Source organism: Doryrhamphus excisus, linkage group LG8, assembly GCF_037039965.1.
Source record: "Doryrhamphus excisus strain RoL-2023G ecotype Guam linkage group LG8, RoL_Dexc_Guam_v1.1, whole genome shotgun sequence".
NCBI lineage: Eukaryota > Metazoa > Chordata > Actinopteri > Syngnathiformes > Syngnathidae > Doryrhamphus > Doryrhamphus excisus.
Genome location: NC_136364.1, coordinates 1,940,870 through 1,959,895, shown reverse-complemented (window position 1 = coordinate 1,959,895; position 19,026 = coordinate 1,940,870). Strand labels below are relative to the sequence as shown.

At 40.9% G+C, this 19,026-nt stretch overlaps 1 protein-coding gene across 1 annotated transcript; it reads left to right on the top strand.

Annotated features, from left to right (window-relative positions):
- Window positions 1-4,010: 4,010 nt before the first annotated feature.
- LOC131134891 (POU class 2 homeobox associating factor 1) lies at window positions 4,011-17,714 on the top strand. The gene is made up of 6 exons (XM_078792942.1): window positions 4,011-4,102; window positions 6,528-6,592; window positions 13,151-13,314; window positions 15,915-15,951; window positions 16,048-16,316; window positions 16,439-17,714. Exons 1-6 carry the CDS (start codon window positions 4,011-4,013, stop codon window positions 16,856-16,858), a joined length of 1,047 nt encoding a protein of 348 aa, XP_078649068.1. The 3' UTR covers window positions 16,859-17,714.
- The last annotated feature ends 1,312 nt before the right edge of the window (window positions 17,715-19,026 follow it).

Below are 19,026 nucleotides of genomic sequence, written 5' to 3'. Positions count from 1 at the left end.
AAGCAAAGATTGATTTAAGCTGCTTTTGTATCGATATAAGCAGACCAAATTGGCTGGCGGGAGATGAAAAGGGCATCCTAGTAACCGGATTATCATAATAACCGTGTATCGTACTAACGGAGCTAATTATATCATAAAAGACTAGAAATTTGCCGGGAAATGAAAATAGTATCGTAATAAGTAGTAATTCGTTATAACCGATATGGATATAACGAGACTTTACTGTAGTTGCTTTTGAGAAAATATGTCACCAAGAGGGTTTGGCATGTTGCCAGAGTTAGCAACAAAGTGGCCAAGTTGGCAACACGCTATCTTGGGGCGTGTCGGAATGTGATATAACTTTATATGATAATATTTAGTACAGTACAGTATGTGCACATACCCGAAAGTTGGCCAAGCAAAAAGGATGCTTTTGAATTTGTGAACTCAGTCAATGATATTGTGCAGAATGAGACAATGTGCAACGTTCAAAGGCACCCTGGCATAGGTGGTGGTCGTGGTAGGTGAAGAATATACTGCACATTCATACGAGGTGACACCTCAGTAACGCTAAGAAAGTACAACGCAGTTGCAGCTTGATTCAAGCGAAAGACACCAAACCTAAAATGATTTCCCCCCTAATATTCGAATGTGTTCTCATAAAATACAAAGACAGCTCTCGGTTGCAAATTTGGACTTTAGATTGTCTCCCCTGTGATTCCATGCACTGAATGTGTCCTCCATGTTGGACCGCATTTATTCTGCACCCGAGGCCGGTTGGTGCCCACAAGCACGTTGGATATTGTGACGGAGGGCGGGCAGCTGTGCAAGCACGGCCCTGCTCAAAAGCTCAGAGTGATTGTCTCGGCTCAAGTTTGGATCTGCTGCACAAGTCAAGGGCCAACTCGTCCTCACGCTGAATGTCCCGAGGACAAGCAACAAGAACGTGTATTGACTGAGCTGCTGGGAGGTGAAAGTGAAGGGCAGATTTGTTTGCTCTGCAGGTGGAGACTCGTACCTGAACCGTACCTGCTGACAAGCTCACACAAGCCAAGACCAGGTGGGACGGCTGCAAACACACACATATACACACACACACACACACCATTCAATGTGCACACAGTGATAGTACTGATCACGTTACATTCATACAATGTTTATTTCTTGGGTTGGACATTTCAAAAGCAAACAAATTAATGTGAATGTTTATTTGGCTGTATCACACGTGTCAAACTCACTGGGAAAATAAATCACTTCATCATTCTTACCTAACGTAGTTCTTCTTTCAGTTGCCTCTCACAGGTCTTTTTTCTCTGCTGTTCAAAGCCTCCAGTCACTCAGCCATTTATATCACCCAGCACAACAATCTGGGGATTGCATGATATGGCCCACCGTATCGTCAACAGATATACTTATATTTTCCGGACTATAAGTCGCATTTTAGGTTGGCTGTTCCTGCAACTTATACTCCAGAGCGACTTATAAATGAAAAAAACAGTTTATGTTCCATAAACACTGGACACCTTTTCTGTTCATGTTTATTTCTCGTGTAGTTGAATAACCATTATTTTAGCATATCTTACATATATTCAGCCTGTTCTCTATTCTTATTAATGTTAGAACTTGCCTTACAAGATGACGTAATGTCTGTTTTGGTCAAGTAGTTTGTAAAATAAATTACCCACAAAAAATGTGACTTATACTCCAGTGCGACTTAGGTATTTTTTTTTCTACCTAATTATGCATTTTTGCCCTTTTGCGACTTATACTCTGGAGCGACTTATAGTCCAGAAAATACGGTATATATATGTATATATATAATAGAGCTGTAAATCTATTCAAATATTTGATTGTGATTAACCAATGTTTTTTCCATCCATAGTTAACTCAGAATTAATCATATTTAATCACACTTTTATTTTAGATGTTTTTATCTATAATAAGTAGGGGAAATCTTTTTGTGGTAAATGATTCGATGTGCAACTACAAGGATAATTACATCAAATTTTATTTAAAGGATATCAATTTGGGAACTACGGGCCAGTATTTAAAACAATACAGTCAGCAAGCATATTTTTGTGTTACTATCTTTCTTTATTATTAGCATATTAGCTCTTAAACTCGCCCACAAAAATTCAGCGAGTGAGACCTCTCACATGGATACAAACATGTTTTTGTTTATTTGTGTCAGCTCAAAATTTGTTTTTAAAATTCTAAATGTTTGTGAGTGAAAAAGCCTATTAAGGAAGATGAAGAAATGATTATTTGAAAGATTTGCCTCAATGCACCATTCCTTCATGAAATGTAATAAAAATGAACGTCCGCAATGCCTGTGGCGCAGACGGAAACGTCAAATCTGGTCACATCTAGCAAATACATTCCAAATACATGGAATCAAACACATAAACACTTCCATTGGCACGTAAACAACCATAAACAGAGTGCAATGATGGATTCAGCTACCATTTTTTTAAATGAAGAAATATACATCTAATAAAAGAAAGCATGTGATGAAAGAAAAGGTTTGATAAGGAAGCGATCCAAGATGTATGGATCGGTGTAGCCTGTATCAGGCTGTCAAACTGAAACCTTGAGGTTTTACACAGAAGTGTATCCCTTGTCGCCTCATTACGGGTGTTGGCAACGCTATGTGACACTGCACACACTTTGAAAGGCATTTATCTGCATGTTCCGATCTCTGTTGTTTACATAAATTGGATGATATTTATTGATCATCGCAGCATCTCTAATCTGTGTTCATATACTGTAGGGATGGCCCAATGATCGGCCAACGATTTCTGCCAAAAGGCATGTGATTGGCGGATGCTGATAGAGGCCTATAAATCACCTTCGGTTCGAACTGTTGCAGCCTGTAGCGATCTCTTTCCTTCACACTGTCCAGACGTGCCAACACACAAACAAACATGTCTGACATGGAACGTACACGCCAACACAGGTAAACTGTCTGGTGGGGGTAGCATGCTAACTTAATACTTCATTAGTAGAACACGAGTAGACGCATTAGTATTTAGCATTATTAGCATTATTCAGTAATGGTAATGGTTTTATTTCATTTGAACATGCATCAGATTACAATTGAATGCATCACATAATCAGTTCACAGTTCCACATGTACTTTTACAATCAGTAACTGTTACATTTGTTCACTTCCTGCTTTCCTAATATAGTTTAAGTTTTTTTTTTTTGGTCCCGTACTAAAGTAGGAGGTGATATGACCATACAATGACATATATATGTAATGATATATATAGCACATCATGACTGGTTCAAGACTCTTCATCAACTGCTTGTATTGTTTCTTGAATTGACTCATCGTTGTGCATTGTTATTAGCAATATTAGCATTAGTAGACGCAGTATGGTAGGTTTTGGAGGCTCGCTGTGTGATCACTCGCCAGTATGTGAGAGTCAGAAGGCCAAGCAAATAACTCCCCAAATAATAATAATCGGACCTGGACCTCCACCAGTGTACCTCCACTTCACCAGAGGTCTAACTTCTCTTGAAAAGTTAGTCACATGTTTTTTTGTCTAAATGATTTTATGGATCCTTTTTTCATATCAGCCAAATGCAGGCGTGCAGGCAGGAATACCCTAAAAAAATGTTTTTTCTTAATTACTCAGTTTTATGAGTAATTTGATATGTTTTGGGGCCCCTAGCAGTTCTGGTCTTGGAGTTCTCCTGACATTTCCCCCTTATATGGCAGCCCTGGCCAATAGCACTCATCATAAATAATTGAGAAATGATTTCAGTCGTGGAACCCTGATCCGAGCATCCCTTATGTACAGTATCATCGCTATGGCAACAGAAATGACTGACAGCCCCGGTCTATCAGAGAAAAGAAATATTTGAGCATTCGTAAGACACTTTGCTGTCATGGACTGAGATCCTGCTGAAGAAGACACATGTACAGACCCGTCTGAACCTTTGACATGAAAACACCCCAATGACTCGGGAGGCTTGGGAGAATGTCATGTGGTCACACGGCAGCAAAATGGAGCAAAATAGTGACTATGAGTCCACCGACAGCATCTCCACTGCGACACGTGAAGGAGGGCACCTTCTGCTTTGGGGATGTTTCACTCACCAAAATCCCTCCTGAGATGTGTGCAACCCTGGGGAGCAACTTGAAGAAACATCTGACATCTTTCATACACGCATGTTTTTCTGCGATTCGCTTGTCCTCTGAAATGTTCTCTTCATTTTGTCTCAGTTTTCATACAATATTTGACAACACACAAGTCCGTTTGACCTGCACTGTATCCTTCTCCGGGATTGAGTACCATGACAAAGCATTTTGTGAGTACGGCTGCTAAATAACCCGCCATGGGGCCAAAAAACATTGCACGTGCCAGCATTATTCTAAATATTATAAACATGATTTAAAAAATATTTAGAAACCGAATAAATTAAAGGAGACCTATGATGTTTTTTTCCACTTTTCTGACCTATAAATGTAGTTCTAATGTTGTATTCTGGTGTTAAACCATGCCAAAGTTTCAGATAATGAAGTCTGTGTGAGCCCTGAAAGAAGTTTGGGATGGCTCAAAACGCTTGGATTCAAAAGGCGTGGTAAAACTGTTCCTTTGTGATGTCACAGAGGGGCAAACTCTTTGCCCTCCCCCAAGCGCTGCTCCACTGTTTGCCTTGCTAGCAAAGGCTGTTAAGCCATAAATTGATGTTTGTTCCCATTTTAAGAAATTGGAAGTACCTTAGCTTGTTCTTTTGTTTCTCGTTTTCCTTTTTTTTTGGAGGGGGGGGTCTTCCAGTATGAAATGATAAATTACTAATGTCGGCGGTTCTACGATCTTGATGATTACCGTTTTTACAGTGTCCATTTCAATTCCATTATAATCTGTTTTTGCTTTACAATTTTTGGCAATATCAATTTTTTTGTTACATCTGTCAGAAACATACAATTAGGATTCCTTGTCCTTTGTTTTGTAATTCCTTCTTCCAGTTTTGGACCAATATTGACAAAGTAGTTATTGAACTTTTCAACTGTCTCATTCATATCATCATTATAGGTGTTTCCCACCATGAAATAATTAGGGTATTCGGTCTTCTTCTTACTTTTCCTGATAATACTATTTAGAATACCCCAGGTTGCTCTAATATTGTTTTTGTACTTCAGCTTCTTTCGTCTGATGAATGATGAATTTCCTTTATTGTGTGTTCTTCTTTTTACAAGCGTTGGCAAGTCCTTTTGTCATCCATTGTTGATTGTTTTTCTTTTGCTTCTTGGACCTTTCTCTAAAGGGACAGTTGTTATCGTACAGCTTTCGTAAGTCTTCATATGCTTCATCCACATATTTGGCACTGTACACACACTCCCATTTTTGTTCTTGTAGATCCTTCTTGAAAGCCTAGACTCCCTCATCTGAATATAGTCTTTGTAGCACCCGTTGGTCGTTTGTTGTAATGACGGTTGGAAATTGCGAAGACTGGAAGATGATCACTGATGTCTTGAATTAGCAGGCCACTAGTAATGTTGTTATCAAAGTCATTGGTGGATATACGTATTGTCCATGAAGGTAGCACAGTGGTCTGTTATTCTACTTGGTCTGGTCATTTGGGGAAACACACTCAGACTATAAATTGTGTCTATAAAATCGTTGATTACCTCGTTCTAGTGAGGATTTAGAAGCTCAATATTGAGGTCTCCACATTTGCATGGTGGACGAGTGGTTATTGCCAATAGCAACTGTAGTTTGTCCACTTACAGGGCCACTCCTCCTCACCTCGTGTTCTTCCTGTTGATGCAGGTCATCTCGTAGCCTTCCAACCCAAAGTCCATGCCTTTATCGGCATTCAGCCAAGTTTCCCAGATTGGGATTACTTTGAAGGGTTCCTTGAATACATTCAAATATTCTTTGATGTTGGCATAATTTGATAATGATTTGATTGACAACTTGTTTTCCAATTCCAGTCGTTTGTGATTTGTAGAGCCAAAGAAGTCCATTTGATGATGTTTAAGAACTTTTCCATTTCCACGTTGGAGTAATCTTAGTATTTTTCCACATCCTTGATGTTTTGACAAGGAGCTCTCTGGCCTCGGGTCCTCCATTTAATTTGATGAAAATGTTGCAGTTGGCAATCCAAGTAGCTTGGATCCTTCCCTGCTTTCTCAGGTCACAAGCTTTCTTAGCGATAACCGTTATACACTTCATAACCATTATAATAAAGTTATAAATGTTATGAGTAAGAAGATGACTAATGAGGTCTTTGAAAGCTTGGTACACGTATAAAAGGGTTGTTATTTACACAATGGAAGAAAATCAAATACTTCTCACCTGGAAGGTTCATGCCCTTACCATTCACCCTGAAAATGCGACGTTAATCATATATAATAATCATAATAGTAATATATATTCCACATAGTCACACATGCGTCACATCTCATGAATCATCATGAAACACCTACTTTGACTTGTCCTTTATTGGACCCAATGCTACTATTTAGACACCAAATGATGCTAAGATGTATTATTTATCTTCTACTTACTTGTTGCTTTCACTTTGCATTGCAGGCCAGCCAAGCGTGAAGTACAAGCAGGTGTTTCCCTCATCGATCGTCCACAAACAGGACATGCAGGTGCTTCCTCCATCTATCCTTTTTACCATGAAAAATCATTTGAATCCATGGAAGGATGCAATGCACATTTTACAGTTCAATTCCTCCTATGAGATTTATGCTAAGTAGATATTTCAAGAAACAGCTTTGACATCTGGATGAAAGAATTAGTATTAATATCAACAATACTTTCACTTGCCTGGATTGTAGTCGGGCTGTCGATTGGATGTCCTACCGATAAATCTCATTAAAATCAAACCAATAATAAAAAAAAAATGCTCAAATGAGGCAGGATTACCTGTACTGTGTGGGTGAGCAAATCAAGTGCTCCTTCTTTCAGCTGCCTGTGACGTTCACAACCTGTCTAACTTCACCTGAGTTCACTTGGAAATTAACATTTACCCATCAAAAGACATTTTGCGTGCTAGTTGGCCCAAATGGGGTAAAAAAAAAAACCATGGAGCACACAAATAAAGCTCATCAGCCACCTGAAATTAAAATTAAAATTTAAATTTAAATTTAAATTTAAATTTAAATTTAAATTTAAATTTAAATTTAAATTTAAATTTAAATTTAAATTAAAATTTAAATTTAAATTTAAATTTAAATTAAAATTTAAATTTAAATTTAAATTTAAATTTAAATTTAAATTTAAATTTAAATTTAAATTTAAATTTAAATTTAAATTTAAATTTAAATTTAAATTTAAATTTAAAATCATTTTGTTGTTTTCAAATTTAAATTTAATTTAATTTAATTTAATTTAATTTAATTTAATTTAATTTAATTTAATTTAATTTAATTTAATTTAATTTAATTTAATTTAATTTAATTTTTAATTTTAATTTTAATTTTAATTTTAATTTTAATTTTAATTTTAATTTTAATTTTAATTTTAAAAATTTAAATTTTTAGTTTTAATTAAAATTAAAATTAAAACTAATATAGTTGAAGGGTTTTTTCATTTAAAAAAAAACAAAATAAATTTTAATTTAAAATTAAATTTAAAATTAAATTTAAATTTAAATTTAGATTTAAATTTAAATTAAAAAAAAAAAATTAAAAATGAAAAAATCCTTCAACTATATTAGGAAAGCAGGAAGTGAACAAATGTAACAGTTACTGATTGTAAAAGTACCAGATGGAGGGGTAGGATTTAATAAGCTTTGCTTCTTCCTACTCCTTTTGGACATGTGGAACTGTGAACTGATTATGGGATGCACTCAATTGTAATCTGATGCATGTTCAAATGAAATAAAACCACGGCCATTTCCATTACCATATGAAACACCAGCATCACAGCGTTTGAAAAGTGTCAAAAGTTTGTCAGAGACTCCCATGGTGTCACAGCGGGTGCTCGGAGCATGTGCCCGAATACAGAGCACCTTTACCGCTCATCCTTTACAGACTAAAGATGTCATGGTGCTTGGGGCCGCCATCTCTAGAGGACATCTATGGCATTTATTTCTATGCCTTCTGGTAAATTCAAGCCATGTCGGCCTGGGACTAGATTGTTAGCGGGATTATGTCTCCCAGCTGGCCGGGGAACGCCTCGCTGTCCTTGAGGAGGTGGTCTGAACATGACCACTTAGGCTGCTCCCCCCTGAACTGCTGACCCCCTGGCCCCTTTACCCCTGTGACCCAGACTGGGAGAAGTGGGAGCAAAGTGCATTCACAAAGTGACGGTGGTCCAATTAGTGTTGGAGAGTATATGAGTCATAATATTCACATCATATGCTGCATGAAGAATAACGTGCTCGTTGTCTGCAATCAGTACTGAAAGTACATGCATGACTTGCTGCACAACTGCAATACCCCAGGGGGTCTCGTGGCTTGCTTTTAAGCATCTTTGTCCTTTTCTACGTTCATTTCAAGTTCCTTCATCATTAAAAAACGAGATAAATCTATCCATCCACACTCCATCAACAGCAGCAGTATGCACTTTGACAAATGTAAGTACTTTATTCCTCTGTACTGTCATTTGTGTTACATATTTTGGAATCAATACTTGTTCATTTGAAATGATGACATTTCATTCATATGTTTAATGTTTGTAAAACATTAAATATGAGAATGTCTCATATTTTTTATTTTCAAATAAATATGAATACATACTTACATAGAAAGAGGATCTTTAGAAAACCGATCCTTGTCTTCGAGTATGCAGCTTCCTTTTTTATGTTTTATCAATCAGGTCAGGCAGTTTTGAAAATCCTGATGTGAGACATGAACACACACCTTTCTCTGTTCTGTGCCTTCTAAAGATATAAAAACAGAGAAAAAAGAGGCAGCTAAGAATGGAACACACCTATTCCACCTAGAAAGCCATCTGGAAAAAACTCCATTTGCATCACATTGAGCTGCATAGTAACCAAGCTAACCAAGCTACAGCAAAAGTGTTCTATTCTTATGGTTATGGACATTTTTATGCCCAAGAACTAAGTTACTGGTGTAGTGACACCTCGCCACACCTCGCTGTCTTGGAGTTTGGAAAAGTCTTGGAGTTTGGAAAAGTTAACTCTAGGTGTATCGTTCCTATCTACGTATGTTGCTATGTTCAATTAATGCACCCTGGAAGATAGTTCCATGGATGGAGACTAAAAGGATGAAAATTGTGTAAGTATGACATGTATGTAATGTTAGCACATGCTAATAGCATGGAGGGAAAAGCATAAAACCTTGTTGGAGGTCTTCTAATAGCGTCTCCTGTTACCACTTTTCATATCTTTTGCTCTCTTATGGGATGCAGCAGATTGTCATCAAACATAAAAGGTTTCACCTTTGACAGGGCGTCACATGATCTGTGGGCTGTTTGCGTGGAAAGTTCAAGTGTTGTCAGCACATTCCGTTCACTCTCACTGATCTTATCAGCTCGCTAACCGCTGCACTTTACAGGTCGCCACCTGAGCGACGACACCAGACAGTATGCCCATCATCTTGTCCTGTCGCCATCAAGAGATGAGGGTTAGCCTGGTTAGCGTTAGCAGCAGAAGCAAAGGACAGGGTCAACGGAAGATGACCCGTTCCACATCCCGGCACGTTAAGCAGCAATGGACAGCATGATGAACTATGAAAAAAATAATAGAATATCAATCTTAAGAAATCTGGCAGGTTTTTGCATATTAGACGCATGTGAAGTGCTTGTGTGTGATGTGTGGACTGCTCTCCGTTATCCGTTATCAGATCAGTCAGCATGACAATAGACAGACTCAGTGGCACGTTTACGCACATTCCTCAAATAGTTTAGCCTCTCCAATTCCCACACTTCCATGCTTCCGATTCCGATCAGCCACCAATGTTTCACACGTCATCCATAGCTTGATGCAGCCCCGCACACAACGAAAGTTCCTCCTGCGCTGGAAGTGCTACATAGTGTCTGCATGCTCCCAAGTCCGTACGTACAGTGGGTTGGGACCAGGGCTTTATAGCCGCCTGACGATTGATCACATCACCAAGTGCGTGCATTCGTTACACTTAAAATGTGGACCTAATAAATGAGTTAAGATGCTCTTTGTGACAGCCCTAATAAGCTCTGCTCGACCTTTGGGACGGCAAAAAGTCCGAAAGTCGTGTAGTCGTGACTGACTGGCGGCTGCACAAGCAGACATAGCCAGAAAAAAGCACGTGACTGATTGATGATTTGTGGGTCGCATTCCAGATTGTGTTGCCTGTGAGAACAAGTTGAACATCTCCTCCACCGTTGGCCCTCACGGTCCCTTACCCAGCACCGAGGCCCCTTTTTTCTAGAACGAACCCCAGAAAAATATTATACAAATAAGCAGTAATTCTACAAGAGTAAGGTGAAAAATAATAAGAGAAAAAAAGTTGTAATGAGAAGAAGACTTCTTAGCATATCAGCACGTGCTGCCTTCCAACATCAAAGTGGCTCTGTGGAAAAGCTGTGGACACTCCCGGGGGAGCGCTTAAAGCCTGCACTGTGTTTTGTGTGTCCTCAGTGCCATCGCTATCACTGAAATATCAAAAGCAAAACAACATCTCGGCGACTTTGTTGGAACTTGTTGCCTCTTAATTGGCCCTGCTTTCCCACAACAGACTTGCAAGTTCTCATCAACTTGGTAGAATGTATCGAAAACAAACGCTGGGATAATTACAGTCAAATGTTTTTGTCTTGGAAAACAATATAAGCATGATAAAATGTTTTTTGACATCTTGTCTTACTGTATATGCAATGAATATTTTATCATACTTATGTTGCCTTAGCTGTCATCTATGATATTCCTACATGTTTATTATGCCAGCTTCATGGAAATATACCGTATTGGGTGGCAGTGGCACAGGAAGTACAGCAGGTCGTCCAGAAAGTGGAATGTTGGCGGTTCGATCCCTGTCCCTGTGCTGCCCACACTGGTGTATGAACATGAATGAATGTTTGGTGGTGGTCGGGGAGGTCGTAGGTGCAAATTGGAAGCCATGTTTCTGTCAGACTACATTGGTGCTACAGCTTTAAAATCGCATCTATTATTATTATGGTAGCCGATTTATTAGACATTCTGTACTTATTTATGACCCAACAAGTGGTAGCAGATGGATGGGTGGATGGATGGATGGATGGATGGATGAATGGGTGGATGGGTGGATGGATGGATGAATGGAGGATGGATGGATGAATGGAGGATGGATGGGTGGATGGATGGGTGGATGGATGAATGGAGGATGGATGGGTAGATGGATAGTGGATGGATGGAAGGGTGGATAAATGGATGGATGGGTGGATGGATGGATGAAGGGTGGATGAATGGAAGGGTGGATGGATGAATGATAAATGGTGAATGGATGGAAGGGTGGATGAATGAATGGTGAATGGATGCAAAGGTGGATGGATGGATGGATGAATGGTGGATGGATGGAATGTTGGATGGATGGATGAATGGTGGATGGATGGATGAATGGAAGGGTGGATGAATGGATGGGTGGGTGGATGAATGGTGGATGGATGAAGGGTGGATGAATGGAAGAGTGGATGGATGAATGATAAATGGTGAATGGATGGAAGGGTGGATGAATGAATGGTGAATGGATGCAAAGGTGGATGGATGGATGGATGAATGGTGGATGGATGGAATGTTGGATGGATGGATGAATGGTGGATGGATGGATGGATGAGTGGAAGGGTGGATGAATGGATGGATGGGTGGGTGGATGAATGGTGGATGGATGAGTGGATGGATGAAGGGTGGATGGATGAATGATAAATGGTGAATGGATGGAAGGGTGGATGAATGAATGGTGGATGGATGGATGGGTGGGTGGGTGGATGGATGAATGGTGGAAGGATGGAAGGGTAGATGGATGGAAGGGTGGATGAATGGATGGTTAGGTGGGTGGATGAATGGTGGATGGATTGAAAGTTGGATGGGTGGGTGGATGGATGAATGGTGGATGGATGGAATGTTGGATGGGTGGATGGGTGGATGGATGAAGGGTGGATGAATGGAAGGGTGGATGGATGAATGATAAATGGTGAATGGATGGAAGGGTGGATGAATGAATGGTGAATGGATGCAAAGGTGGATGGATGGATGGATGGATGGAATGTTGGATGGATGGATGAATGGTGGATGGATGGATGGATGAATGGAAGGGTGGATGAATGGATGGATGAATGTTGGATGGATGAGTGGATGGATGAAGGGTGGATGAATGGAAGGGTGGATGGATGAATAAATGGTGAATGGATGGAAGGGTGCATGAATGAATGGTGGATGGATGGGTGGATGGAATGTTGGATGGATGGATGAATGGTGGATGGATGGATGGATGAATGGAAGGGTGGATGGATGGATGGATGAATGGTGGATGGATGAGTGGATGGATGAAGGGTGGATGAATGGAAGGGTGGATGGATGAATAAATGGTGAATGGATGGAAGGGTGCATGAATGAATGGTGGATGGATGGGTGGATGGATGAATGGTGGATGGATGGATGGATGAATGGATGGATGGGTGGGTGGGTGGGTGGATGGATGAATGGTGGAAGGATGGAAGGGTAGATGGATGGAAGGGTGGATGAATGGATGGTTGGGTGGGTGGATGAATGGTGGATGGATGGAATGTTGGATGGGTGGATGGGTGGATGGATGAAGGGTGGATGAATGGAAGGGTGGATGGATGAATGGTGAATGGATGCAAAGGTGAATGGATGGATGGATGGGCGGGTGGATGGATGAATGGTGGATGGATGGATGAATGGATCATGGATGGATGGGTGGATGGTGAATGGGTGGTCACAGCCAGACGTCGGTCTTTTTGGCTGTTGAAAACATGATTGCATGAAGGAGTAAGACCACAGTGCCTGTAGAGTTTGTTGGCCGTGACAAAGAACCCCCGTGGCCGGTTTGCGACTCCGTGCTTTTATTGTGTAGGAGCCTGTCCGACCCTGTGACCTTTCCTTAAGATCAGCATCTTACTACTTCTTTTTGTGCATGTTGAACTGTGTAAACATGTAATTCCATGTTATGTCTGTTCCAAATGAACTTTTAGCATTAGCATTAGCATTCCCAGGCCAGCAATGTGATGAAGTTGGTGCCAAATTCACTTCCATCCGTTGCTCTTTCCAGCCCGTCCATCAGCACCCACCAGGCCCAGACCGTACCAGGGTGTTCGAGTCAAAGATCCAGTCAAAGAGCTGCTGAGAAGAAAGAGAAGTACCACAGCAGGAAATACTGTAGTAAGTTTGTCTACACTTTTGATTGGCTGGGATGACACAATCCAATTTGTTATGGTTAGGGTTTAGGTTTAGGTTTAGGTTTAGGTCTACACAACCTGCTGTGTATGTGTTGTATGCGTTTAGTCAAACACAGGATGCTCTTTGACAAACACATTCTAATATTGCTCATCCAAATCCAAGGATGGATGGATGTAGAAAAAGATGGATGCTATTGGAAGGAAGTGCGAGAAGGACTAATCAAGCCTGTAAAGTCAGAGCAGAGGGGGATTTTGTTCTTATATAATCCAGGTGTTTTTCCATGACAGTTACGATCATTCTGTGAATGGCTCCGGGACAGGGCACAGCGCCCTATGCAAAACACTTGTACCCGTGCCAAAGAACATTCCCTCATGCTTTTTATTATGCTCACCACACACACACGCACACACGCACACACAACATTTCAAAGACATGAGTGTCACCCGCTCAGGTACTAACAAAGTTTATTCTAGAAACGTTGTAAAAATCCCACGCAGTGGCATCACTGACAATCTGATAACTATCCATTTTCTGTACCGCTTATCCTCATTAGGGTGGGTGTATGCTGGAGCCTATCCCAGCTGTCTTTGGGCAAGAGGCATGATTGACATTTATTATGATTGTGGAAAAAAGTGGTATTATCACACCACTCCTACGGTCATATAATCTTGTCACATTTCTATGTATTAAAGATCACACAAGGAATACAGGAAGTGACAAAATGTACTACAACAGATGTGAAAGGGATGGGGGAGGATTAAATATGATCTGCTTCTTCCTACTCCTTTTGGACATGTGGACCTGTGAAAGGAATTATGTGATTTTGGAACTTGATGTTTAAATTGAATGACACAACTACCATTACCATTACCATTACCATTACCATTACCATTACCATTACCATTACCATTACCATCACCATTTAATTACCCTTACCATTACCATTTCTATTACCATTGATTATTACCATTACCATTAACCATTACCATCACCATTTAATTACCCTTACAATAACCATTACCATTTCCTTTACCATTTACCATTACCTTTACCATTACATTTACCATTATAATTACCATTACCATTACCATCACCATTTAATTACCTTACCTTAACATTACCATTTCTATTACCATTGATCATTACCATTACCATTAACCATCACCATTTAATTACCATTACCTTTACCATTACCTTTACCATTACCTTTACCATTATTATTACCATTACCATCACCGTTTAATTACCCTTACCATTACCATTACCATTTCTATTACCATTGATCATTACCTTTACCGTTACATTTACCATTTAATTACCCTTACAATAACCATTACCATTTCCTATACCATTTACCATTACCTTTACCATTACATTTACCATTATAATTACCATTACCATCACCATTTAATTACCCTTACCATAACATTACCATTTCTATTACCATTGATCATTACCATTACCATTAACCATCACCATTTAATTACCTTTACCATTACCTTTACCATTACCTTTACCATTACCTTTACCATTACCTTTACCATTACCTTTACCATTATTATTACCATTACCATCACCGTTTAATTACCCTTACCATTACCATTACCATTTCTATTACCATTGATCATTACCTTTACCGTTACATTTACCATTTAATTACCCTTACAATAACCATTACCATTTCCTATACCATTTACCATTACCTTTACCATTACATTTACCATTATAATTACCATTACCATTACCATCACCATTTAATTACCCTTACCATAACATTACCATTTCTATTACCATTGATCATTACCATTACCATTAACATCACCATTTAATTACCCTTACCATTACCTTTACCATTACCTTTACCATTACCTTTACCATTACCTTTACCATTACCTTTACCATTATTATTACCATTACCATCACCGTTTAATTACCCTTACCATTACCATTTCTATTACCATTGATCATTACCTTTACCATTACATTTACGATTACCATTACCATTACCATTACCATTACCATTACCATTACCATTATCTTTACCATTACATAAGATAAACATCCTATTTCACTTTATGGGCACTTTTTAAATGACAAGTTCCAAATGTTTTTGTCACACTTCCCCTTCTTGCTTTTTCATATTGTAGCTCTACTTAAAAGCTCATTAAGATCCAAATGAGGAACTGGTCTGTATATTATTATTATTATTATTATTATACACATCCATCCATCCATCCATCCATCCATTTTCTATACCACTCTTTGGGCGAGAGGTGGGGTACACCCTGGACTGGTGGCCAGCCAATGGCTAGGCACATATACATTTATGATTATTTGATCATACATTAGGGATGCACAATATCTTTTTTTTTTCAAACTGGTACCAACAGCTCTTGTCGGCCGATATGGTACTGTTCTTTTAACACACACATTGTATGTCTCATGCTAACATGCTACCATACTACCATGCGGTTGGTCCACGTTGCTGCCACTGAAGATGACTAAAAATGAGCTTGGCTGAGGTGTGTGGAACACCTTGGCCCCGCCCCCTTTAAGTGCAAACACGGCATGCATGTCAGGATGAGGGATGATTATGATGTAGCTGTCATTTACAGGCTGTTGTGTATTGTTTTTAGGATGTGATTACACACAACAAGCCGTCCTACACACAAGGTATGTTTAGCCTTCCAGTCCACCTGCGTGTCAAACCTTTTTCAAGCGATCGCATAAACATCAGACAACAGAACATGAACTTGTCTGTGAATTCAGGAGTCCTCGATGAGGCCAGCTGCTCCAGCGATTCGCTGGCTGCAGTGTGCCACGGAGACGGGCAGAGTTCCCAATGGACGCCGTCCAGGACCACGTTGCAGCCTGCGGTACCCGTCTGGTCTCCATCTGATTGCCAGCAGGACGCATCCACGCAGCATCTTTGCTACACGACCGCCTCCACTGTGACAGCGGATGTCTACATGCAAACTCTGTGCCCCAGCTGCACCATGCTGACATACACGCATACGCCACTGCTCACCAACTTTGGGGTGAGTTGCTGTCATCAACGGTTACCGCTTACAGCGACTTGATGCTACGATAACGGCTAATTAGTGTGCATTGGCATTAGCGTGGAGTACGGTTGCTTACTCCTTTCTTTTTCGGACTGTAGACCATACCTGTGGCCCCGGCAGCATGTTCCCTTCCTCACGTGGAGCTCCCAGAATCAGGGTTCGCTTATATCCCCTGGTCCCAGCCCTTCACCGCGCTCTCGACTATGCCCAGTTCAGGAGTCCAGTTTGGCCCAGGATCTGCGACGCTGTCAGGGTCCTCGGTGGTCCATATGCCTTGGTCCACCATGTTCCCTCAGCAAGACCCTCAAGGTATGGAATGTCAGCCCCAGAACCTGGAGCCCCTGCAATATTCACACCAAGGCAACCCTGAGCCACACAGTGAGGCACCGGATGAAGATCAGGGTGCAGAATTGGAAGAGTCCAACTTACTGGATAAAATTCTGGAGGGTCAGAGAAAAGATGATGAATTGGGAGGCAAGGAGTCGTACAGTAGCTCACTTTTTTTACCAAATGCTTAGTGATGGCACTTCAGGGCCATCTCAACACCTTGCAGAGACCTTCTTACCATCACACAGAAAAACTATATCATATTTTGTAGCAGAATCAGAAAAGGGAAGAGCCCATGTTCATGTCCATGGGACAATGAATACAGACGCTTACATTAAATAGTGTTTTCTGGTTGCATTGAAATGTGCCTGACACTCTGAAAAACCAGCCTGTGAGGTTTTGGTAACATGTGTACACTGCATGCTCATCAGCCAATTTACCACTGTTTAGTGCACTTCGCCTGCGCCAAGAATACACCAGGTCTGAGCTAGGAAGCTTTCTGCGCACCTTTGGCGGCCTACTTTGTCACAAAATTGTCACTGCACCAAGCTGAAAATGTGGACACCTCCAGTGTTGCGTCGCCATGCCCATCTCAGTCTACCAAATTGGCTGCGCTAGACCAAATTACCACTGCGTGGGGTGCGCCAACCTGCGCCATGAAATTAGAGCCCTCAATGTCAACATAGGGTGTTAACAAGACATTCAATAAATGATAATCAGCGCCGCTGAAATAATCTCCAGTCGAGAAAGAGACTGGAGAGATGTTTTATTTTTTTACGTTTTATTTCAACAACACCTTCAAGTTTCCTCGTGTTTTGCATTCTTGTCCTCTTGCTCGCTCCTGATTCATGATGTCTTTTGGACGACATGTTGAAATTTCACCTTCTGTAGCTCTGCAAGAGCCTACCTGCACACGCACCCCTCTGATTGGTCAGAGGGGTGCGCCTCATGGTAGCGCATCCAATGCGCATACGCGTTACTGTGCAAATACCTCCCCTTGTGCAAAATGTGGAAGATGAAGCCCCCTACACGTGGCGTGTTCTGCGTTTAAGAGGACCCTGAACCCTCCTGTCTCTAGCTGTTGTTTGCAAAAAGTGTTCAATAAAGGTAAGTGATGTTAAATGTACGTTAAATTTGTCACTTTAATTATTTTCTGCTTGTGAAACAATAATTACTGTCCATAAATGTCAGGGGGTTGGGGCATCTGGACAGATTTATTGGATTGGCATGATATCCTATCTTTGCCTTGGTTAGAGTCTGCTTCGGTTTGAGTCTGACCTTGTGGAAAAGATGAATAATGCTAACCAGGGCACCACTGTGTTTGCTCATATGCAGCAGTTCAAGCCGCCATAAAGCACACACGGCCGAGACTTCACCCATCAAGCAGATTCCACGTCAGCCGACACACCTTCGATTGGGTGTGGTAGGTTCAACAAGGAGTGACTGGCAGCAGTCTTCATAGGTTGAATTCCTGGCAGACCCGATAGTGATCTTGCACCGTTGAAGCAAAGTTATGACTGGATTTCCCAATCTCCTTTCTCCCCTCACTGTGCTTGCCAAAGTAAAGCTACAGCGCAAACATGAAAGTTCTGAAGACTTGCGGTGTGTTTCCATGTGCTCCAGGATGTCTGTTCCTTCCAGGTTCCCACACAGACCCACATTGCTTCTTTGTTAGCATTGTTTTCTGTAGCTTTAGCCTCCATTTAACGTTCAAGTTCCTTCGAGACTTAACTTGCTTTTCTTCTTCATGCAATCCCACAATTGGATGACCACTTGATTTCAACTTTGAGAACATCCAGGCTGATGGGACCTGGGTTTGTGCTGCCCTGGGGCCCCAAAATGTCTCCTTTTGCTTTCAGTCTGACATTAGGAAGTTCCTTTATGGGGTTTTTTGCCCTCTATTGCTCCATCTCTTTTCAAAGTGTTGTGATGAACCTGGCTACAGAGCCTCAGCGGCCCACCTCCACTGGGAAAACCTTTACGTTCCTGCTCTGGTCCACTGCCTCAGCTGCCAGGTTGGCCTTCACTGGTTTTTCCTTGCATAGTCTCCTTGGGAGCTGCAGCTCAATGATGAGCTGACAGGTCCCGACACAGGTTAGTGGTTGTGAGTTCAGGTGTGAAAGTGAGCATTTCTTCCTGGCCATGCACCTCCACCACCACCAGGTTCTGGATTACCATCAGGTCTCGGGGTCTTGTTCACGAATGAGGGAAGGTTGGAGCGTGAGGTCGACAGTCGAGTAGGTGTAACATCTGCAGTAATGTGGTCGTTGTACCAGATCGTGGTAGTGAGCAGAGAGCAGAGTCAGAAGGCAAAGATCTCAATTTATTAGTCCATCTATGTTCTCGCCCTCATCTGTGG

Coding starts and splice junctions, on each gene's coding strand:
- LOC131134891 (XM_078792942.1), top strand. CDS start 4,011: ATGAGTCCACCGACAGCATCTCCACTGCGACACGTGAAGGAGGGCACC. Junction 15,952..16,047: donor CAAGCCGTCCTACACACAAG/GTATGTTTAGCC, acceptor CTGTGAATTCAG/GAGTCCTCGATGAGGCCAGC. Junction 16,317..16,438: donor CACTGCTCACCAACTTTGGG/GTGAGTTGCTGT, acceptor TTCGGACTGTAG/ACCATACCTGTGGCCCCGGC.